The sequence below is a fragment of the Nicotiana attenuata genome, unplaced genomic scaffold (genome assembly GCF_001879085.1).
Source record: "Nicotiana attenuata strain UT unplaced genomic scaffold, NIATTr2, whole genome shotgun sequence".
NCBI lineage: Eukaryota > Viridiplantae > Streptophyta > Magnoliopsida > Solanales > Solanaceae > Nicotiana > Nicotiana attenuata.
The window spans coordinates 128,286-149,564 of NW_017673135.1; the positions used below are offsets into that span (position 1 = coordinate 128,286).

The 21,279-nt window shown below is 37.5% G+C and overlaps 2 protein-coding genes across 2 annotated transcripts in view; both read right to left on the reverse strand.

Moving 5' to 3' along the window:
• Positions 1-5,181, reverse strand: part of LOC109215542 (probable LRR receptor-like serine/threonine-protein kinase At1g06840) — a 16,756-nt gene extending 11,575 nt beyond the window's left edge. Inside the window, exons 1-3 of the mRNA XM_019379623.1 lie at positions 5,052-5,181; positions 4,449-4,580; positions 410-557 (exon numbers count right to left, since the gene is read on the reverse strand). Coding sequence (XP_019235168.1) covers positions 410-557; positions 4,449-4,569 — 269 coding nt within the window. The 5' untranslated portion in view covers positions 4,570-4,580; positions 5,052-5,181. The remainder of the gene's footprint in view (positions 1-409; positions 558-4,448; positions 4,581-5,051) is intronic.
• An 801-nt stretch (positions 5,182-5,982) lies between these two features.
• LOC109215540 (serotonin N-acetyltransferase 1, chloroplastic) lies at positions 5,983-14,667 on the reverse strand. The gene is made up of 8 exons (XM_019379621.1): positions 14,512-14,667; positions 14,329-14,417; positions 13,119-13,179; positions 12,390-12,576; positions 10,807-10,906; positions 10,570-10,670; positions 6,591-6,684; positions 5,983-6,394 (listed from the first exon to the last, which is right to left on the reverse strand). The coding sequence occupies exons 1-8, from the start codon at positions 14,568-14,570 to the stop codon at positions 6,315-6,317; spliced, it is 771 nt and encodes a 256-aa protein (XP_019235166.1). The 5' UTR covers positions 14,571-14,667; the 3' UTR covers positions 5,983-6,314.
• Positions 14,668-21,279: the final 6,612 nt, after the last annotated feature.

Sequence of the window (21,279 nt, forward strand, 5' to 3'; positions counted from 1 at the left end):
CCCCCCCCCCCCCCATATATAATAAATTTTTTTAAAAAAAGATCAGGTATTCAATAGTTTAGCAACAATAGGGAAGTCTTTGCATTTGGTGTTAACAACAAAACATGCAGTAATTTAAGAGCTCATATGATACTAGCCTCTAAGCAGCATGTACTCCTTTTTGCTTTTGCACGTTTACGAAAAATGGAGTAGTGTATGCTATACTGCACTATAATTCTATGTTAGAACCATGAAAAGCACATTAATAATTTTTTTTTTCCGAGTTACACAAACTAACGAACAATGTACCATTATGTTATATACAAACTGTTTTATCCTCAACCCCGAAAATAAGGTGATTCAAACAATTTTACTACGAAAAAAATACATAAACAACATAGAGAGGGAGAGAGGAGATCGAGGTGCGTACAATTCGTTGACGTGCTGATAACCGTCAGTTTCGTTTTGAACACAGTGCACAAAAGACCACGAAACGCATGGGTCTTTCTCCTTTTCCCAATTCCTCAGATAACCCACCGGATCTTCTAGTCTCCGGCGAATCGCCTTTAACGCCGTCACTGCACATTCCGGCTATGTCACACCAGTAACTAATTGCTACTACTGCACAGTTATTTTTTCCTTTACACTGGTACTTTTTTCTTATGAGACTATATACTTTCTCTATTACACTTTAATTAATTTTTTGACTATTTTTCTACATATTAATTAACAAAAAATTCATTTTTTAGCATTAATTAATAATAAAATTGACTATATTAACTTTAATTTATTCATTGGAAATATAACAAATACTCCTAGTTCTTTTATCTCAAGAGCAACTTTGAAAAAAAAAAAGTTAATTACTTCTTAATATCTAAAAAAAAATTAAATATTATTGACAAAAAAAAACCTAAAAAATCAAATAAGGTGGACCTGAGGGAGTATTACATAACCGTGATTGAGTTATACATCATACATGTGTGTTTGAAAAGCACTTATATTGAATTTAAGTTTTTATTTTTATTTTTTATTTTTTTAAATCCCTCACAATTTAGGAGGATCCATAGTGTTTCTATTACAATTCGTACGTGAGAGTACTTCGTAAGTGATGTAAGGTCAGAAATAAGATTATTTTTGAAAGTACATAAAGTAAGTTAATCATGTTACCTTGGAGGTTACAAATATTTAATATCATGAATAACAAGTACCAAGAGGGTTGGTAAAACTTAGACGCTAAACGAATTGGAAAATAAGTTTCGTCGAAAGTCGACAAGATTGGAATGTTATAACATGCACTTTTGGGGTGAGACTATGGTGCTTAACATGATAAGGAGGTTATGTTATGAGTTATTTTAGTCGTATGATAGTCTTGTGTTACGTTTTGAAGTTAAGCGAGTTGTGGAACAAAAGTTGGCAAAGGTCATCACAAGTTACATTCATAATATGCTGAAAATTAGGTCAAATGTAGCTGCACTTTTCTCCCAATATACTTGGAATTAAGGGATAATCTATATATCAAATTGAAGAACTACGAGTGTAGATTCTAACGCATTAAACCGTTCGTCGATACGACATTGGAGTAGAGAGATATTCGCATTTTCGCGAGACCACGCAAGAAGCTCTCAATGGGACCCACTTAGGCGGTGGTCGACCTACTTCACTTTATAAACGTTTTGGACACCTATTGTTTGCTCATTTTCAACTCAACTTCGTCTCCAAACTTCTCCTAGCCCTTCTAAACAGATACCATAAGGGTTTGAAGTGATTCGAAAGTGATTATACCATATTTCAACATCAAAAGTTAGTTCTAGTGAAGAACAACACCTCTTTGAGGTTGTGTTGTCATTGAGGATAGTTGTGGGTTGTGTTTGGCTGAAATTTGAAGTTGTTGCTACTGGCTAAGATGAGTAGAATAACCTACTAATTGTGCTTATTTGCTTGTATGTTCGTTAAGTTGTTAGGATGATAAATTACAAGATAATACTTGGATTAGCTTAAGTCACTTCTATGGTGTTGTATTGCCATTGAGGGTTGTTAATATAACTTGGATTTCGACTTGAAGTTACTGTAGGAGGTATGTGTATTGTGTTCTTGCATGTTCTTAAGGTTATCTTGATGTTGATTAAGTTAAATGGATGGACTAGACATGAACTAGTGAATAAAGTTGCTAATTGAAGATAGTTGGAGTTGTGGATTATTTTCTTTGTTATAAATATATGGTATAAGGATGGAATCATTGATGAATGACTTCATTATCATGTTAATGATACTGTTAAGTTAATGTAAGAAGTCTATAAGGGGTGATATGGGTTATACGGATTCCAATCAGAGCTTGCCGCTCGTCGTGAAGTAGTTGTGATTTTTTGTTGTTATATGGTGTCTTGTTTGATATTTATATGTTGCTGGATTTCTTTGGTTGTTGTTGTTGTTGTTGGTATATGGTATTGGAGGAGGCCCTTGTTACAAGGGAGTTGCTGCCCGAATTTACGTAAACGAGCTACTAGCTTAAGTTACAGACTTTGCATTTGCTCAGCACTGATTTTGAATCTCCTTATGCTACAATAGATTGAGTTGACTTGTTTGAAGAGTTGCTTGGAAGGTGTTAAGGACTCAACGGGGTTAAGGTATGTTAAGGCACTTCCTAATTTCTTTTGGCATGATCTAGAGTAAAACGAATGTAAACGATACGCTATTTCATAACGGATCTACTCCTAGAAACTAAGGTTGTCCATGTTGTTCTTTCTTTGTAAAGTTATTCTAAGCAAGTATGTATGATCCTTGAATCCTACTGAGGTTCATATTGATGGTATGGATGTCCATAATGTTAATCGAAGGTGCAACGACCTTACGTCACTACGAAAGATTTAGAACGTGATTCCATGAGTCTATCATGCATTATATATAATATCTATTTTACTCTACCGAGCCGCGCAATAGTCGGCCAGGTACGGCACCTATTGTGCAACCACTGCTCAGTTGGGTTTACCGAGCTCCACGTGGCCGGGTAAGATTCTACCAACCCTTATGATGGTCGGGTACATTTTTACCCAGTCCTCTTCGAGGTCGGGTATGATATGGGACTTATTAAAGGAAGGTTTCAACCTGGCATGCCCACAGAGGCATATGTTTTTAAAAGTTTATGTATATATATGTATCATGCATTTCATGTTAGTAGCCCTCAGAGGCGCTCAAATGCTGCAGGTTGTATCTTCTCTATTTTTATTTACATTACTGTTCTTATTTATGCTTTCGTGCCTTACATACTCGGTACTTTATTCGTACTGTCGTCCCTTTTGCTTGGGGACGTTGCGTTTCATGCTCGCCGGTCCCAATAGACAGGTTGACAGTCCTCCTAGTAGGCTATCAGCTCAGCGGAAGGTCTTAGTGCACTCCACTTGCTCCGGAGTTGCCTATTTGGTCAGCATGATTTGGACATGTATTGATTGGTATGGCGGGGCCCTGTCCCGACCTTTATGATGTTTAGGTACTCTTAGAGGCTTGTAGACGGATGTCATGTATATGTATACTTGTATGGCCTTGTCGGCCTATGTTTTGAGTATACAAATGATTATGACGAACTTATAGGCCCGTATGTCACATGTATAAGTTTCTATATCGTGTTGGCTCATCCTATGTCTAGCATTCCTTTATGTTTTATTCTGGTTATCTCATGATGACCCTTCTGGCCCATTTACCCATGATGGTGTGATAAGAAAGATACGTTATGTTGGTACTCGGTTGAGTAAGGTACCGGGTGCCCGTCGCGGCCCTCCGATTTGGGGCGTGACGGTTTCCATACTACCCCTCCAGCGTGACTCGAACCCAGGACTTAACGGTCGTGTGTGGAGGTGCTTTTACCAACTGAGCAAGCCTCACTTGTCATTTAAGTTTTTATTGTGTTGACACAATTAAGGGCCCGTTTGGTATGAGGGATAAGGGCAATTAATCCCAAGATTAAATTTAAGATCAGTTTATCTTACGTTTGATTGAGATAAAATCATGATATAACTAATTTCCGAATTAGTTATCCCGTGAGTATAGTGTTATTTTTGCCCCTATGGGAAAGTGAGATAACAATCCCGGAATAACTAATTCCAACCAAACGACTCCTTAGTTTTTTCTAAAAATTAAAAAGAATGACATATCTCTATATTTGATACAATTTAGTTTTAACTTTTTCGATTTACCTTTAGTGAAAAGCTTCTATAATCATACAAATATTGTGGCTTGTTTAAGACCATATCTTATTCTTTATTCTTAACAAATGTTATGGAATGTTAAAAAATATAAGGTTCAAAATTCTTTCTTTTTTAAATTTCATATTAAATTACCTTACATAAATTGAAATGGACTTTTTTATTTTTTCTTCACCGGGTAATTTAGCTAGTGGAGCATTAGTTAAAGTCAAAATTCCTTGAAGAGATAAAATAAAATAACAATATCTACATGAGAAAACAGAGAGAAATTACCTTCATTTGGATCAGTGATCATTGATTGTCCATAAGCAGACCAAAATGTTGAAAGAGCCAGAACCAGTAATATCAACTCACTTTGTCTTATTACCACTTTTCCTCTTCTACTTCTGTCCATCTCCAAATATCCTTAAACCAAATATTATCTTTTTAGTTCTGTGAAGAAAATTGTTTGTTTTTCTAAGTTGCTAGGATAATCCAGGAGGGGAGCTTTGGAGCAACAGTAAAGTTGTCTTCGTGTGACCTATAGGCCACGGGTTCGAGTCGTGGAATCAGCCACTGATACTTGCATCAGAGTAGGCTGCCTACAAAATCCACGAGGGGAGCCTTGGAGCAACGGTCAAGTTATCTCCGTGTGACCCATAGGCCACGGTTTCGAGCCGTGGAATCAGCCACCGATGCTTGCATCAGAGTAGGCTGCCTACATTACATCCCCTTGGGGTGCGGCCCTTCCTCGGACCCTGCGTGAACGCAGGAGGCTTTGTGCACCGGGCTGCCCTTTTTTTGCCATGAAAATCCATCATGAAAACATTTATCTCTCATTTTGAATTAGTGTAGAAGATAATTTAATTTCTAGATATAAATTATTGAACCTCTTACCAGAAACTTCAGAGAAATCAAAAGCAAAGAGAACTCAACCAATGTAGAAATGTCTGCATAAATGGTAGGAAGGGAAGTATCATTTTAAACATGTAGATATAAGATATATGAAGTAAGCTGAGAGTTGACACTGGCAATCTTGAATTTGTCAAGTTTTTCTCTTTTTATATTCACCAGAAAACGAAAATCAGCTAGTAGTTGGCAATGGCATTGTCAATATGAGTTGACAAAAAAGTAATTGGACATAGTGATATATAGTAATGGCAATTTGCCACACAAAAATTCCAGTTATTTTGGTGTGGGAATAAACAATGACTTATATGAACTAGGCAAGGGGGCTTGGTCTTTTCTACTGACTACTTGAGCAGTACAACATTGTGCAAACGTTCTCTTGGTAGGTAACCTCAGCTTTGTCTCAAAAGCTATATGATTCTGTTTCTTTTATCTTGTTTACACATTCTGCTGTTGGAATGCTTCCCATGTCAAGTTGACTCCCTATTATCGAAATATATAATACTTTTTATGTCCCAATTTGCATGAAAACAAGACCAGATCTGTCAAGTTAGAAATGCAGATTTTTCAGAATAGAACGTGCATGGAACACCATCTCAAGCGGAAAGACAAACTGATATAAAGCTATTTTTTCCTGTACTGCATGTATTTGATAAAAGAGAGCATTTTGTCATTGTTACTTGGTAACAGCCTCCCTACCTTCACAAAGTAGGGGTAAGATCTGCGTGCACACTACCCTTCCCAGACCCCACGATGTGGGATTACACTGGGTATGTTGTTATTGTTGTTACTTGTGCATTACTCAACATCATGTCATCGAACATGTAAAGATAGAAAATGACTACTAATTTAGGAAATGGAGAGTAACAATTTGCACCACTGTCAAGAACAGCCAAGGCAAGAAGCAACAGGAAAATGATATGGTAGACAAGGAAAATTATAATGGAACAAGATCTATTAAAAAATTAATGAGGATACATTTTAATCAAAAGCAGCATCTAATAAACTATCAGAAACCTAGTCCTTGTGCATATATACCGAAATCCTCTAACAAGAATACAACATGACCCTCAAGATACAATCGCAAATGTTCGATAGTCATTATAATGTACATTACAAGATGGCCAAAAAGCTCATAAGCTTCCGAAGAATGCTGCATATTGTCGCAGAATCCAACTGCCACATTCCCGCACCACGCTGAGGAATTTGTACAGAGCAAGAGGCAGAAACTGTCGGTCCAACTATACATGTTTAATACATTGGATACCAAAACATTCCCTTAATACCCTCTGGATCAGGTTCAAAACCTAGATTCTTATAGAATTCCACAACTGCAAAAAAAAAAAAAAAAAAAAAAAAAAAAGTTGCTTCAGAAGCCTATTTAGGTTAATGGAGAAACTGTAAGAAAAGATAGCTTTTAACATATAAGATTCAAAGAAGATTTAAAAGCTTTTCAACAAAAACTTGCCAATATGATTCAACACCAAACAAATCTTTACAGATCAAAGACCTTGGTTCTAATGGTACCTTGACTATCCGCGAACAATGAAATATTTCCAATGTCTCTTTGGAGAAGGGTCCTTATCAGTTTCTCAATAAGAGCTTTTCCAAGTCCTTGTCCCTTTGAATGTCAAAAAAATCCATCAAATCGACTATGTTAGCTCAAAATTTATTTCGAATTACAAGAAGATTATCAAGAAAACCATCAGTAATAGTTCCACCTAAGTTTGAAAATAAGACGCATCCAATATACAGACACGTGAGGATAATGGGTATCATAATAAGCATTTCCTAGTTAAATCCATTTTTAGTTAAATATTGCAATTATGGGAAGGATCAACAAGAACATCCCAAATTGTTGCATTGAAAGCATTTCCTAGTCAAATTAACTTTATGGTTTTTTTTTATAAGGTAAGTTATATTAATCAAAAGGGAGAGAACTCCCGTATACAGGAAGTACACCAAAAAGTAGGAAATTTATATCAGAACATGATTCTCTACAAAAGACGCCCAATTTTCTATCCAAGTAGGGGCTATATGAGAACCAAAAAGCGATCAAAGATAAAAAGACTATTCTTAAGATGTGAAAAAGGAGACTCAATCCCCTCAAAAGTTCTCCTATTTCTCTCTCCCCAAACTATCCACATCAGAGCTAACGTGGCGAACTTCCACGCCTTTTGCTTTCTTCTTCTACGGAAACCGGCCCAGCTATATAACATTTCCTTTACCGTGCTTGGCATCACCCATTGAACACCAAAAAGATTCAGGATTGCCCTCCACAAAGCCGAGGACACAGGGCAATGCAACAAAAGATGATCAACTTCTTCCCCTGAGCTTTTACACATGTAGCACCAACTAACAAGTGTAATTCCTCTCTTTCGCAGATTTTCAGCAGTCAAAATCACTCATCTCGCCGCTAGCCATGCAAAAAAGCACACCTTCATGGGCGCCTTAGGAATCCAAATCGAGGAGTATGGAAAAGTGGCCTCCTTTCTCACCAACATACTCTGGTAAAAGGACTTTACGGTGAACAAACCATCGCCACGCAAACCCCATCTCCAAGAATCACAAGATGGTTGGGGCCTGTCTTGCCCATATAGCAGTGTCAACAAATCTTGGAGCTCCGCAATCTCCCAATCTTGCATGTTCCTTCTAAATGAGAGGTCACATACTACCTTACCCCCCCCCCCCCTCATGCTCCTTACGAATCTGTTGGATCATCAATTCCTTCTGGTTTGAAACTCTGAAGACGTGGGGGAAGGAGACCCTCAGAGTATCTTCTCCACACCACCTATGATTCCAAAAGCTAATTCTCCTTCCATCTCCCACCCTGTAAGTGATGTTGCCACTGAAGGCTTCAAAAGTTCTTCATGATGCTCCTCCACATGCCACACCCGAAAGGTGTTGTGATTGCCTTGGTCCTCCAACCCCCTCCCGTGGAATCGTACTTTCTACTATGACCTCCCTCTATAGAGCATGCTCTTCTACCCCGAATCTCCACAGCCACTTCCCCAACAAAGCTCTATTGAATACCCTAAGATCTTTTACTCCAAGTCCAGCCCACTTCTTTGGCGAAGTGACTGTCTGCCAATTAACTAGATAAAACTTTCTAGTTCCATCCGCAGTCCCAAAGAAAATTCCTTTGAAGCCGCTCCAATTTTTCTGTGATGCTCATAGGAGCTTGCAACAGGGACAAGTAATAGGTGGGCATACTCGATAAAGTGCTTTTAATAAGCACTTCCTTACCGCCTTTTGACAAGTATCGTTTCTGCTAGCCTGCTAATCTTTTTTCAACCCTTTCGATCACTAGGTTCCAAACCGTAGTATCCTTATGCGAAGCGCCCAATGGGAGACCCAGGTAAGTAGTGGGAAGGGAGCCCACCTTACAACTGAGAACATAAGACAAAGCATCAATGTTAGCAACCTCACCCACCGGGAAAATCTCACACTTGCCGAGGTTGATTTTGAGTCCTGATACTATCTGAAACTACTGCAGGACCTGCTTCAGATAGGTCAACTGATCCATATCGGCATCACAGAAAACCAGGGTGTCATCCGCAAAGAGCAAATGAGAGACTCTTCGGGCACTGAGCACCCCGATCGGAGCTGAGAATCCTCTCAAGAAGCCTCCGCCCGCCACACGATCCATCATTTTACTCAGAGCATCCATCACTAGAATGGATAGCATGGGGGATAGGGAGTCACCTTGCCTGAGATCCCTGGAGCTGCCAAAGAAACCACACGAGCCATCATTAACCAGGATAGAGAATCTGACTGAGGAAATGCAGAACTTGATCCATCCTCTCCATCTTGCCCCAAACCTCATCCGCATCATAATGAGATCCAGGAACTCCCAATTGACATGGTCAAAAGCCTTCTCAAGGTTCAACTTGCATAGTAAGCCGGGTTCTCTATTTTTCCTTCCGGAGTCTACAAGTTCATTTGCCACCAAAGCAGCATCCAGGATCTGCCTAACTTCCACAAACGCATTCTGGGAGGACGAAATAGACACGTCAAGAACCTTCTTGAGTCTGTTGGAAAGCACTTTAGAAAAAATCTTGTAAATGCTCCCCACGAGACTAATGGGCCTGTAGTCTCTAATACAAGATGCACCTTCTTTCTTAGGCACAATAGTAATAAAAGAAGCATTGATACTTCTCTCGAAAACACCATTCACATGGCTTCCATCAACTCCCCCTTGATAGTGTCCCAACAGAGCTGGAAGAAAGCCAAGGAGAAACCATCAGGCCCGGGGGCCTTATCACCAGCACAACTCGACACAGCCTCGTGCACCTCCTCCTCCTCGAAAGCCCTTTCTAGCCACTCACCGTCTCCCTCCCCTATGTGGTTGAACTCTATTCCCCCAAAGTCGGCCTCCAACTAACTTCCTCTTTGTATAAGTTCTCATAAAACCCCACTATCGCCCGTTTTACCTCCTCCTCTCCCTCAATCCTCACCCATCCACAGCCAAGGATTCTATGAAGCTTCTCCTTCGATTTGCAACCGCCACCCTGTGGAAAAACTTGGTATTCGAATCCACCTCCTTTAACCAGAGCACCCTCGATTTTGCCGCCAATTAGTCTCCTGAGCTATTGCAAACTCGACTATTTCCCTCTTAACCTCCCCCAATCTCGCTCTCTCGGATTCATCTAACTCCCTCGCCCCTTCCCCTCTCTCTAATTCCCCCAATTCATGCATAAGCTACCTCATTTTAACCTCTACCCTCCCAAAAACCTCCTTATGATTTGTTTTAGACCACAAGTTTCAAAAGTCTTCCTTTATTTCTTTTTCTCCGTGCCTAATCAAATACCTTCATATAAATTGGGACGGAGGGAGTATGATAGATGAGATGTTACACATAAAATCAGAATAGGATGGTTGAAATGGAGAAGTGCCACTAGAGTCTTATACGATAAGAGGATACCTATCAAAGAGAAAGAAACATCGTATAGAACAATTGTAAGACCAGTTATGTTATATAGGAGTGAACGTTGGACCCCTAAGATTCAATATATCCACAAGACATCGCAAAAATGTGAACGCTAAGATGGATATATGTTATATAGGAGTGAACGCTGGGCCCCCTAGTTGCTTTTAGTCTTGTTAGAGACTTGTATAACAATAGAAATTAAAGAGAACTCCTAGTGCATGATAACTTAAATCTTTAAATGTTGAACTTATACGCGTCTAAATGGAGCGACATGATTAGTGAGGATTCATTCAGCCGACCCCAACTAGCTTGGGATTGAGGCGTAGTTGTATTGCATTACTTGGAAAATGAAGATGTAAGGTTGACAACTTGGACCAATCGAAAATAATCTGGAAAAATACCTCTGCGCAAAAATCACTTGCATCATTTAAAAAAAAGAAACAAAAATTGTGCTACTACATGAAAAGTTTCAGGAAATATCCTGATTCCTGACTAGTACAAGCAATGACCAGTAGCCTCTAATTAAATAGCTATGACAGCACGGACAAATTTCTTTAAGGCGCACAGAGCAGATACCTGATAGGAAGGATCAACAAGAACATCCCAAATTGTTGCATTGAAAGCATGATCTGATGTTGCACGAGCCATGCCTATCAGCTTCTTTTCTCCATTCGCCTCTGCCAAGTAACTTGTCCAAATAGACTAAGACTTTTATCACTTATAAAACTCATTTGCAAACAAATTCAGATAATTGGGCATAATACTAAAAGATAAACATATGAATTCCACAATAAAGTTGTTCTACCTACATACCTTCTCCTGAAGAGAACTTCCTGGAATGCAAAGTTGCAACTATATAGCTATTTTTAAGAGCAGCAGCTAGCTTAGACAATGGCCTTCGAGGCCATCCAACCTGTCAAACCAATCACATACTATAACACATAAGTTTAGTTTTGCAACATCTAAAAGGGGATTATTTGCACACGTATCAGTATTTGAAAACACACAACTTTGCAGAACTTAAGAAGTGTTGGGTCCTAGTAATGAAAAGTTGCATCAAACCAAATAAACATCCACAGTGAAAGAATACACTTTTTGAGTTTCGATTTGCATTTTGTTATCCTTAGCATAGCTACCCAAGTCCCTGTCTTAATTGAAGTAACAAAAGTGGCATATCAATTAAAAGAATCACTTGTTTAATGCGTCACTAGCCTTTAATTCTTTAGCAGACTGTACCTTAAATGATCCCATCTAAAGGAGAAATAAATGTTGGGAATAGACCTCTCATGTACTAAAGGAAAAGTACATGGTGGACTAGTATTCTTGGAATCTGGTAAGGAAAGAAGGAAATCGAAGTGAAAGGGAACTATCTTGTATGAAACGATGACAGTTGGCCCTCTATCATCTTCTATCTGATATACTTGATAAAAGGGCCCCAACATATTTCCAGAATTAGAGTTCAATTGCGGTTTCCCCATGGAAGAAACCAACTCATAATTGCGGCCATTCTGGAGCTTACCTGATAATTAAGAGGGAAGGAGGAGGAAGGGCTTTTTATAGATGTTGTTGTGAACAGGGGACACAGCTTGAGGCTTCTCAGCTGCAAGAATAGAAAGCAAAATCCTCCAAAAATAAAATGAGTTCGCCATTACTACCACAAGAAAGCTTGATGGGAATAGACCTCCAGTGCAATAAAAGAAAGTATATAAGGACCAGGATTCTTGTATCCGTAGATGAAGAACTAGAGAGATATTTTGGCACCGCAGCTAGCTTCCACTCTATCTCGGCAATCTTGCTTTGGCTTCTTCGTCTTTCTTCATGTTCTGCTTCAAGCTCCTCTGCTCCACCTTTCCTTTGGAACTCAAAACTTGATGTCCAATTTGATTCCAAAAAAACGAACATTTACCGGTCAATCAATACATGCTGGCTTGAATTTTGTGTATTTAAATTTGTCCCCAACTCATGTTACATTTCCATAGATTGTGAATAAGTGGATACGGCCCCCAAAATTTAATCATTCACAATGACTAGACTCTAGACTAATAGAATATGAATGAAATTTCTCGTGCCTTCCTGCTAGACTATTAACAAGTACACATGCTCCTTTCGTTTCACAAAGGACAAAATCATGACTGCAATTGTTCCTATAGCCTATAGCGGTATGAACATTTTCAAGTCAACCCTTAGAAGGGATGAAAAGCTACAGAAGAAGCTGAAGAGGATGAACTTCATAATACTAACATTTTGTGTTATATCATGTTGCACATTGTAATTTCATATCTCCAGGCACCAAATCATCACTGTTTGTTCAATTGAAACTTATGTTGCCTAAACTTCTAATAAGAAAGCACCAAATTTACACCCCAGTGCAAATGGAATTTGACAAATGTAATCACCTTATCACATAAAGCTTGGAGATCATACACATCAACATCTCCGCCAGAAGAGAATATAATCTGTTCAACTGTTCCATCTGGTTGAGTCTTTTCAATTAGAACAAATTCCTCAGGCAAAGGCTCTTCTTCCTCTTCTTCTTCATTGGATGGTGATTCTATAACCTTTATGGTGTTATTCTTAACAAACCTGCACTATGGAGCATCATAAGGCTATTTACGCTTTGTAAGTCTAAGTTATAACTCCAAGACGATCTTATTAGACCTTATTAAGGAAATTAATAGAGTCCACATGAAACATCCTGGAGACAGCTGTATAATCATTGTGTATCAATCAGTCTTGATTTGGGAAAGCACTTATGAAAGTGAACCTACCCCCCACATTGCATTTACTTCACTACTCAGAGCATGCAGCCTTTTTGTTGTTTATTTTTCCTTTTACTTTTTGGTGAATAATCGTGTATCCTTTATCATCTCTTACGGCAAGATCTTGGCATGTTTCCACTTACCACAGCAATAACAGCTTAAACTCAATATCTTGTACCAGTCTCATACCATTTCTTCAGACACATCACAGAAAATTAGCATAACCATATAATTGTCTCTAGTGAGGTGATGGGAAAGCGAGAAATAACTTTAAGGAGTTAGTATGTTCGTAGCAAACATTCCAAATATAAGATTTAATGCACTTTTTGCCAAATGGAAAGCTTGTTAAACAATTATTTCAAGTACCCGGATCTGATGGATTCCCAAAAGCCAGCCTTCAAGTTAGAAACCTTTGATTGCCTCTTAACTGCAAATACGATGAGAAGTAAAAGTAACTTTGCATTAGGAGACAAATTCTTGAAATTCAATAACTAAAATAACCATTATGTCTTTCCTGTCTGCTTGTGTTTGGTTTTTCCTCTATTTCATTTTACGCAAGTCAAGCACCATGAGATTTCCAACTATGTCAACTAAACAGAAGAATCAGTAGGAGACGAATTAAGGTTTGACTCTGATAAGAAATCAAGTTGAGGAGGAAAGACAAAGTAAGGAACCCCGAAAATCAGGATCATGACATTGGAAAGGAAACAGGTTTTACGTCCAAGAGTCACCCATGTAGACTCGACAATTTAGCAACTTACGATCACACAGTTACAATCACCAAAAACCCATTACACATCTTAGTTTTCATCTACTGATTAAAGCTTTGCAACCATATTTCGACACTGAAAAGGAAACAGCTTTTACATCCAAGTGTCAGCCAGATATTTTGACAGTGCAGCAACTTCCAGAAGAATCAGGTTTCACAATGCTGTCACCTTTACAATCACTAATCACTCATCACCCATCCAGATTAGAAAACTAAGAAACTAAAATATGTTTATACATCACAGAAGTGGAGCCTTGGAGCACCGGTAAAGTTATCTCTTTTGTGACCTATAGGTCATAGGTTCAAGCAGTGGAATCAGCTACTAATGCTTGTGTTAGGTTAAGCTGCCTAAATCACATACCCTGTGTGAACGTGGGATGCTTCGTGCATCGTGTTGCCCCTTATGTTTATACATCACGAGGAGTACCCACTGCCTTTAAATACTAGACCGCCTTCACTCATCTCAGCTTTCACCTACCCGCTAAGACTTTTCAAGACTCAGATGGAGACGCCCCAACCGCCCTTGAGGCATTTTCTACAGTTTTTTCCATTGACAACACTGTTTATATCCAAATTTCAACCCTGGATCTTGACAATTTAGCAACTTCCTAAATATAAGGCTTCACAATGATCTTGCATACACAATCACTAATCACCCATTACCAATTAAAGCTTTTTAAACAAAAACAAAGACCAATAAATCAAGATTGAAAAAATGGAACCTTAGCTAGTAACACCAAAGTCAACTGCTTTGAAATGCCAGCAAAAGAAACTAAATAAATTAAAAAAAAAAAAAGAAGAACTTACCTTTCACAAAACCCAAATTAGTCTTGCAGGTAAATGGCAATGGATTTGAAAATTGACAACGGCAGCAATTAAGAGAAGCAAAAGTGGACCTGCAACACAATCACAAATAAAACGCGAAAAGTTAACTTCCATAACAAATTCAAAAAAAAAATTTAAACTGACCAGTGATTGGTCGTTACTTACAGTGAAGAAGAAGCAGTAAGGGAAGAAGTGGATAGTAAGTGGAGAGCTTGCATTTGCATATCTTTTTAATGGAATTATTTGGGTAGGAAAGGGGATAATTTCTGAAAAAATATGAACGGTTTTGCGTCTTTTGTGCTCCTATATTCCAACTTCCACACTTTATTAATTGCTTGCTTTTATTTATTTATTTTTTTTTTTTCAGACTTCCCTTCCGAATTAATTTTAAGGGCCTAATGAACTTCACAGCCAAAAGAAAATATTAAAAAAAGAGGATATTTCTGAAATTCTACTGAGTGTATCCCTACATTCTTGACTACGATTTTGGGTTCCAACTACAAAAATAAAACGGAAAAGGTCCAAATACCCCCCGCACTTTATGATAAGGTCTATATATAACCCTCGTTAAAAGTTTGGCCCATATCCAACCTTGCCGTTACACTATTGGCCCGGATATCCCCCCCCTCCCCCCCTTTGTTTTAAATGGAGCCAAATACCCCCTGGACTTTACGATAAGGTCTATATATAACCCCCCTGGATACCCCCTTTATTTTAAAAGTTTGGCGTATAAGGTCTATATCTTAAACTATTTGTCCAATTAAATAATTATTTAAAAATCTTCTTTTAATTTTTCTTAAACTTATAAGTTCACATAAATTGATCTACATGGAATACAATATTTTAGATGTTTTTTTTCAATGTACCTATGAGCAGACAATTTTTTTTTTGTCGATAAATGTTTAGGTAAATAATGCCGGCAGACAAAAATTGTCGATAATTTTATTCTAATTGTTGCGTAGGGACAGAAATGTAAGTTTTGGGAATGGGTAGATGATGAACTTCCTCTTAAAGTTACAACACTGATCAGTAAATAAAATTTGGTGATCACTTCAAGCATATTATTAGAGCACTTGCAGTTGCTTCCTGTTATTTCCTAGTTTGGGTCTGTATTAGTGTTTTCCGGAGTTTGTCGTAAGGTATATTAGCATCACCAAATTTTATTTACTTTCTCACCAAATTTGGCAGTAACAGTTTCCAAAGTAAATAAAATTTGGTGATGCTAATATACCTTACGACAAACTCCGGAAAACACTAATACAGACCCAAACTAGGAAATAACAGGAAGCAACTGCAAGTGCTCTAATAATATGCTTGAAGTGATCACCAAATTTTATTTACTGATCAGTGTTGTAACTCTAAGAGGAAGTTCATCATCTACCCATTCCCAAAACTTACATTTCTATCCCTACGCAACAATCAGAATAAAATTATCGACAATTTTTGTCTGCCGGTATTATTTACCTAAACATTTATCGACAAAAAAAGAATTGTCTGCCCATAGGTACATTGAAAAAAAACATCTAAAATATTGTATTCCATGTAGATCAATTTATGTGAACTTATAAGTTTAAGAAAAATTAAAAGAAGATTTTTAAATAATTATTTAATTGGACAAATAGTTTAAGATATAGACTTTATACGCCAAACTTTTAAAACAAAGGGGGTATCCAGGGGGGGTTATATATAGACCTTATCGTAAAGTCCAGGGGGGTATTTGGCTCCGTTTAAAACAAAGGGGGTATCCACGCCAATAATGTAACGGCAAGGTTGGATATGGGCCAAACTTTTAACGAGGGTTATATATAGACCTTATCATAAAGTCCAGGGGGGTATTTGGACCTTTTCTGAAAATAAAATCGTACTATTTAACAGAGAATTTATATAAAAATTCAGATCAATGGGGCCCTCAAAAGTGGAAATCAAATGAAAAATAGAATCATTAGATTGAAAAAAACAACGCAAATATTTAAGGCGACTATTAACAACTTGTTTGGATGGTTGTTTTGTATCGTTTCACAATATATCGTATAGTATTGCATTGTATTGTATCATTTTGAAGTATACAATATTTGGATAGATTGTATTGCTTGTCGTCGTTTCATAATGTCATGCAACAACAATATGAAGAATAAACTTGCATGCAATATTATATAAAAAAAAAAAAGTAAGGTAAGAGGCAATATTATTATATAAAAAGGTAGGATAAAGGATAAAATAGAATTATCTAATAATAAAAAAGGGCAAGATGAGAGAACAAAATAAGGAAACGACGCGACCACATCAAATCAGTCATTACGTAATAATGGATTTAAACAATACGATACAATAAAATTTAAGTAACAATCAAAACAAATACTGTATTTTAAGTAACTATACGATAAGTCCCCACTGTGGCGACTGCAAAAGTCCCGATAAGTCGACTATACTACCTTTTGGTGACGACTAAGAAGTCGCCATAGAAAGTCGTCACGGGACATGGAATACAACTTTTGGTGGCGGCTACAAAAGTCGCCACTAAAAGTCCAGCCTAACACTACAAGAAGTCGCAACTAAAATAACAACATAGCACTAGTTTTGGTTCTTCACGTACACTGCACTTCTTTTAGTAGTGACTGAGACTGAGAGATTGCCACAGAAAGTCATCACAGAAATATAGATCGCCACTTCGAGTAGCGACAAAGCACTACTTTTGGTGACGGTTGAAGTGGTCGCCACAAATATTGTCACTGAAAACTTTATTTTGTGTAGTGAATATATAGGAAAATAACCCTTTCTTTATTTTGCGTAAGTGACCATTTTATAAGACCAAAATCAATACTGTGTTAATGGGAAGTATTTCGTAATTAGATAAACTATAATTATTTTTTCCTATTTAAAACTTGAAGGCACCAAACTTGAATTGTACTCCGTTTGAAAATTAAAAAGAATGTTGTTGAGCGTCCCACTGTTGCCGTCTCCAACACATTTTTTTTCGCCGTTTCCTTGAGTTGGAGGTGTGATTTTGTTAGGTGTTTGTCCAGATTTTTTTACCATAATTGATTTTTCTATCTCATGAAGTAAAGGACAACATATTTATTATAATTGGGTTTTTCTTTTCCTATAAGGAAAATATAATTCTTCTATATTTGGCTATTCCCTTTTCTTGTAGGAAAGTTTTGGAGTTATATAAATTGAGGATCTTTCCTTGTCATTCATTAGCATCTACAATGTAGCCGTATGGGATTTGAGAGTCGTGTTTAGGGGGAGAACTTTACGGGACAAGTGTTAGTGTATCACTTGTGTTTGCCTCTTCGTGAGGTTGGTCTCTCGATATTTCGTACTCTCTTTTATTATAGTGGATTGCTCATCTCCGCCATGGATGTAGGTCAGTTGACCGAACCACGTAATATGTTTGTGTTTCTTTTCGTATATTTCTCTTTGTTGTATGATTTATCGTCGTTCAAGGTTTGCTTTGCTAGCTTCCACATGACACCTGATTTTTTTCGGTCCTAACAGTGGTATCAGAGCCTTGGTTATTTATCCGGGCTATTACGGAATGGAGGCGAATATGAGCAAGATGGTATGTTTAAATGGGAGATATTATAATGTTTGGAGAAGCAAAATGAAAGATTTGTTGTTCGTGAAGAAGATGCATCTACCCGTTTTTTTAGCTCATAAACCCGAGAGTATATCTGATGAAGATTGGGATTTCGAGCACCAACAAGTATGTGGATATATACGACAATGGGTTGAAGATAATGTTCGCAACCATATTGTGAACGAAACATATGCGAGATCATTGTGGGAAAAGCTAGAGACTTTTTATGCTTCAAAAACTGGGAACAACAAGTTGTTTCTGCTAAAGCAATTGATGACCTTTAAATACAAGGAAGGCAACCCTATCCTTGATCACATAAATGATTTTCAGGGCGTCCTTGATCAGCTGTCTGGAATGGGAGTTAATTCTGATGATGAGATACAAGGACTTTGGCTTCTTAATACTCTGCCAGACTCTTGGGAAACTATTCGTGTTTCTTTGACAAATTCAGCTCCTGGAGGTAAGGTGACCATGAAATATTCTAAGAGTGGTGTTTTGAACGAGGAAGTAAGGAGAAAATCTCAGGGTTCGTCCTCACAAGCAGATATCTTAGTTACAGAAGACCGGGGAAGAGATAGAACAAGAGGCTCATGGAATAGAGGTAAAAGTAGAAGTAAGTCAAGGTCCAAATACCATAATATTACATGCAACCACTGTGGCAAGAAATGACATATCAAAAGGTTTTGCCGCAAGTTGTTGCAAGACATTAGAGAAGGAAAGAAAGTTGAAAATAGCGAGAACAATGTTGTTGCTATTGTAAGAGATGACCTTCTTTTTGCTTATGATGAAAATGTTATCAATTTGGTATCCCATGAGACGAGCTGGATAGTAGATTCTGGAGCTACCTCACATGTCACACCAAGAAAAGACGTTTTCTCATCTTATACTCCTGTTAATTCTGGAGTGTTAAAGATGGGCAATGCCAGTAAAGTTAAGGTGTTCGGTGTTGGCACAGTTTGTTTGAAAACTAATAATGGTTCAACGTTAGTTCTTCAAGATGTCAAGCATGCTTCAGACTTTCCTTTCAATTTGATCTCCGCAAGAAGATTAGACGATGAAGGTTACCATAATGCCTTCTTTAATAGCCAATGGAAGCTCACCAAGGGCTCGTTAGTAGTGGCTCGAGAAGTCAAGTCTGGTCATTTGTATGTAACGCAGGTGTCATGACCCAAAATCCCTCCGAAGGAGTCGTGATTGGCACCAAGTTTTCAAACTAGGTAAGCCTAGCATTAACAGAAATAATATTGATATTCACTAACCTCAAATTAGATAACTCTGAACACTTACAATTCCCAAAACCGACAGTACAAGTCATAAGCCTTTCTAGGAGTAGTACATAATAAATACATCACTGTTCCGGAACAAAAGGAACCAATGGAAATAAGTACAAATAAAGGTGACTCCGAGGCCTGCGAACCCAGCTGCAAGTTTACCTTGAGCCTCCACCGCGACGATCCGCGCAGCTAATATCGATCAAATACCTGGATCTGTACAAAAATATACAGAAGTGTAGTATGAGCACACCACATCGGTGCCTAGTAAGTATCAAGACTAACCTCGGTGGAGTAGTGACGAGGAGCAGTCAAGACACCAACTGGTCAAATAAATTGAACAGGATATGATAATAAACTATCAAGATTAAGATAACGAAGTAATATCAACGGCAGGGAGAAATCAAACTACAAACAGTAGAGACAATAAATGAAAACACGGATGGAAACGAAAGATAACCAAGTAAATTAACACCAACATAGCTGGGACACAGACAAGTAAAAATGTGCTCGAATAAAGAAGGCGATGTTAACTCAATCAATCACATCATTTCTGATACACAATTCTGAATCCTCGATGTCTCATATCATAACCTCAATTTCCAAACCTTTAGCACACATGGCACCTTGTGCCCACATATTTCTATCTCACTTTGCACATTAACATCCTTGTGCTACCCAGTACATAATATCCGTAACAAATGCAATTAAGATGTTCAAGGAGTCTCATTTATACAACATAAGGTAAATTACAGTTTCTAAACCAATTAAGAAATCAGCGAGAAAGATGAAGTTATTTTTAGAAATCGTTTGAGTGAAGAAAATACTCTTTTCAAATAAAAATACAACATCGAATAAATTATCGCCTTTAATATAGGTTTTATTAAATTAATACTTAATAGAAATTCCTTTTTAAATAAAATACAACCTCAGACGGTTTAAGAAAATTTAATTGAGAAACTAATTGAAATAAAAATATAACAATTATTGGAATTTGAAATATTGAAATGTATATATAAATACGGCGAGTTCAAATTTAAAAGTCATACAAAGTAGCGTAATATTAATTTCTTTATTTTAAATCACTATATTACTAACAACTTAGCAGGACAGGAGGAAATGATTCGGCGTAGTAAATTTACTTTGAAAATTAATTCACCAGAGTAATAGTTTTAGTATAAGAATTCAAGGAACAACGGCAAGTCAATAACTCAATGTCAATTACCCGATCCTCAAAACTAAGTAGAACCCGAAATACAAATTATCAAAGTCTTGAACAAATGAACTAGGGTCTTATCAGTATCCAGCTATAATCAATCCCTAAGTGAAATGTAAAACTACCGAATAACTTGCACAGTAAGAGAGGAATACATAAGCACATATATTGATGNACTCAGTGAAAACAGAAATACAAATATCAAGCTTGCATGAAGGACTAAAGTCAATATAGTAAAACAGGGGATACCGAAATACAAGATATGTTGCGGACGCGCAACTCGATCCCACCATATATATCAATTCAGCCTTATTCCCCCCTTAATACTATCACCCCTTATTACGTCCTGTTGCGGCGTGCAACCCCGATCCCACCGTACAATATCAATTCACCCTTATTCCTCCTCCAATATATCACCCCATATTCGTCCTGTTGCGGCGTGCAACCCGATCCCACTGTACAACATCAATATCATAACAATAAACATAATATTTTGCGGCGCGCAACCCGATCCCATCATATAATATCAATTCACCCTTATTCCTCCTCAATATATCACCCTTATTCCTTCTGTTGTGGCGTGCAACCCGATCCCACCGTATATAACTTAAATCAACAGCAACAAATCTACAATTCAATTATTAGAATTTCTACCACCAAGAGTATGAGTACACGACAACAAGAGAATCACGTAAAAATCAAAGGAATACAACAACCTTTACAAAAACAACAAGACATGTAAGGCACGTGATAACTACACAGGTAATCACAACAATTTAGACAAGTAGCATATATGCACAGAGTCATAGAGGAACGCACAATTAAGAAGTAACAAAACAACAAGAAAGGCAATAACTTTAAGTAAG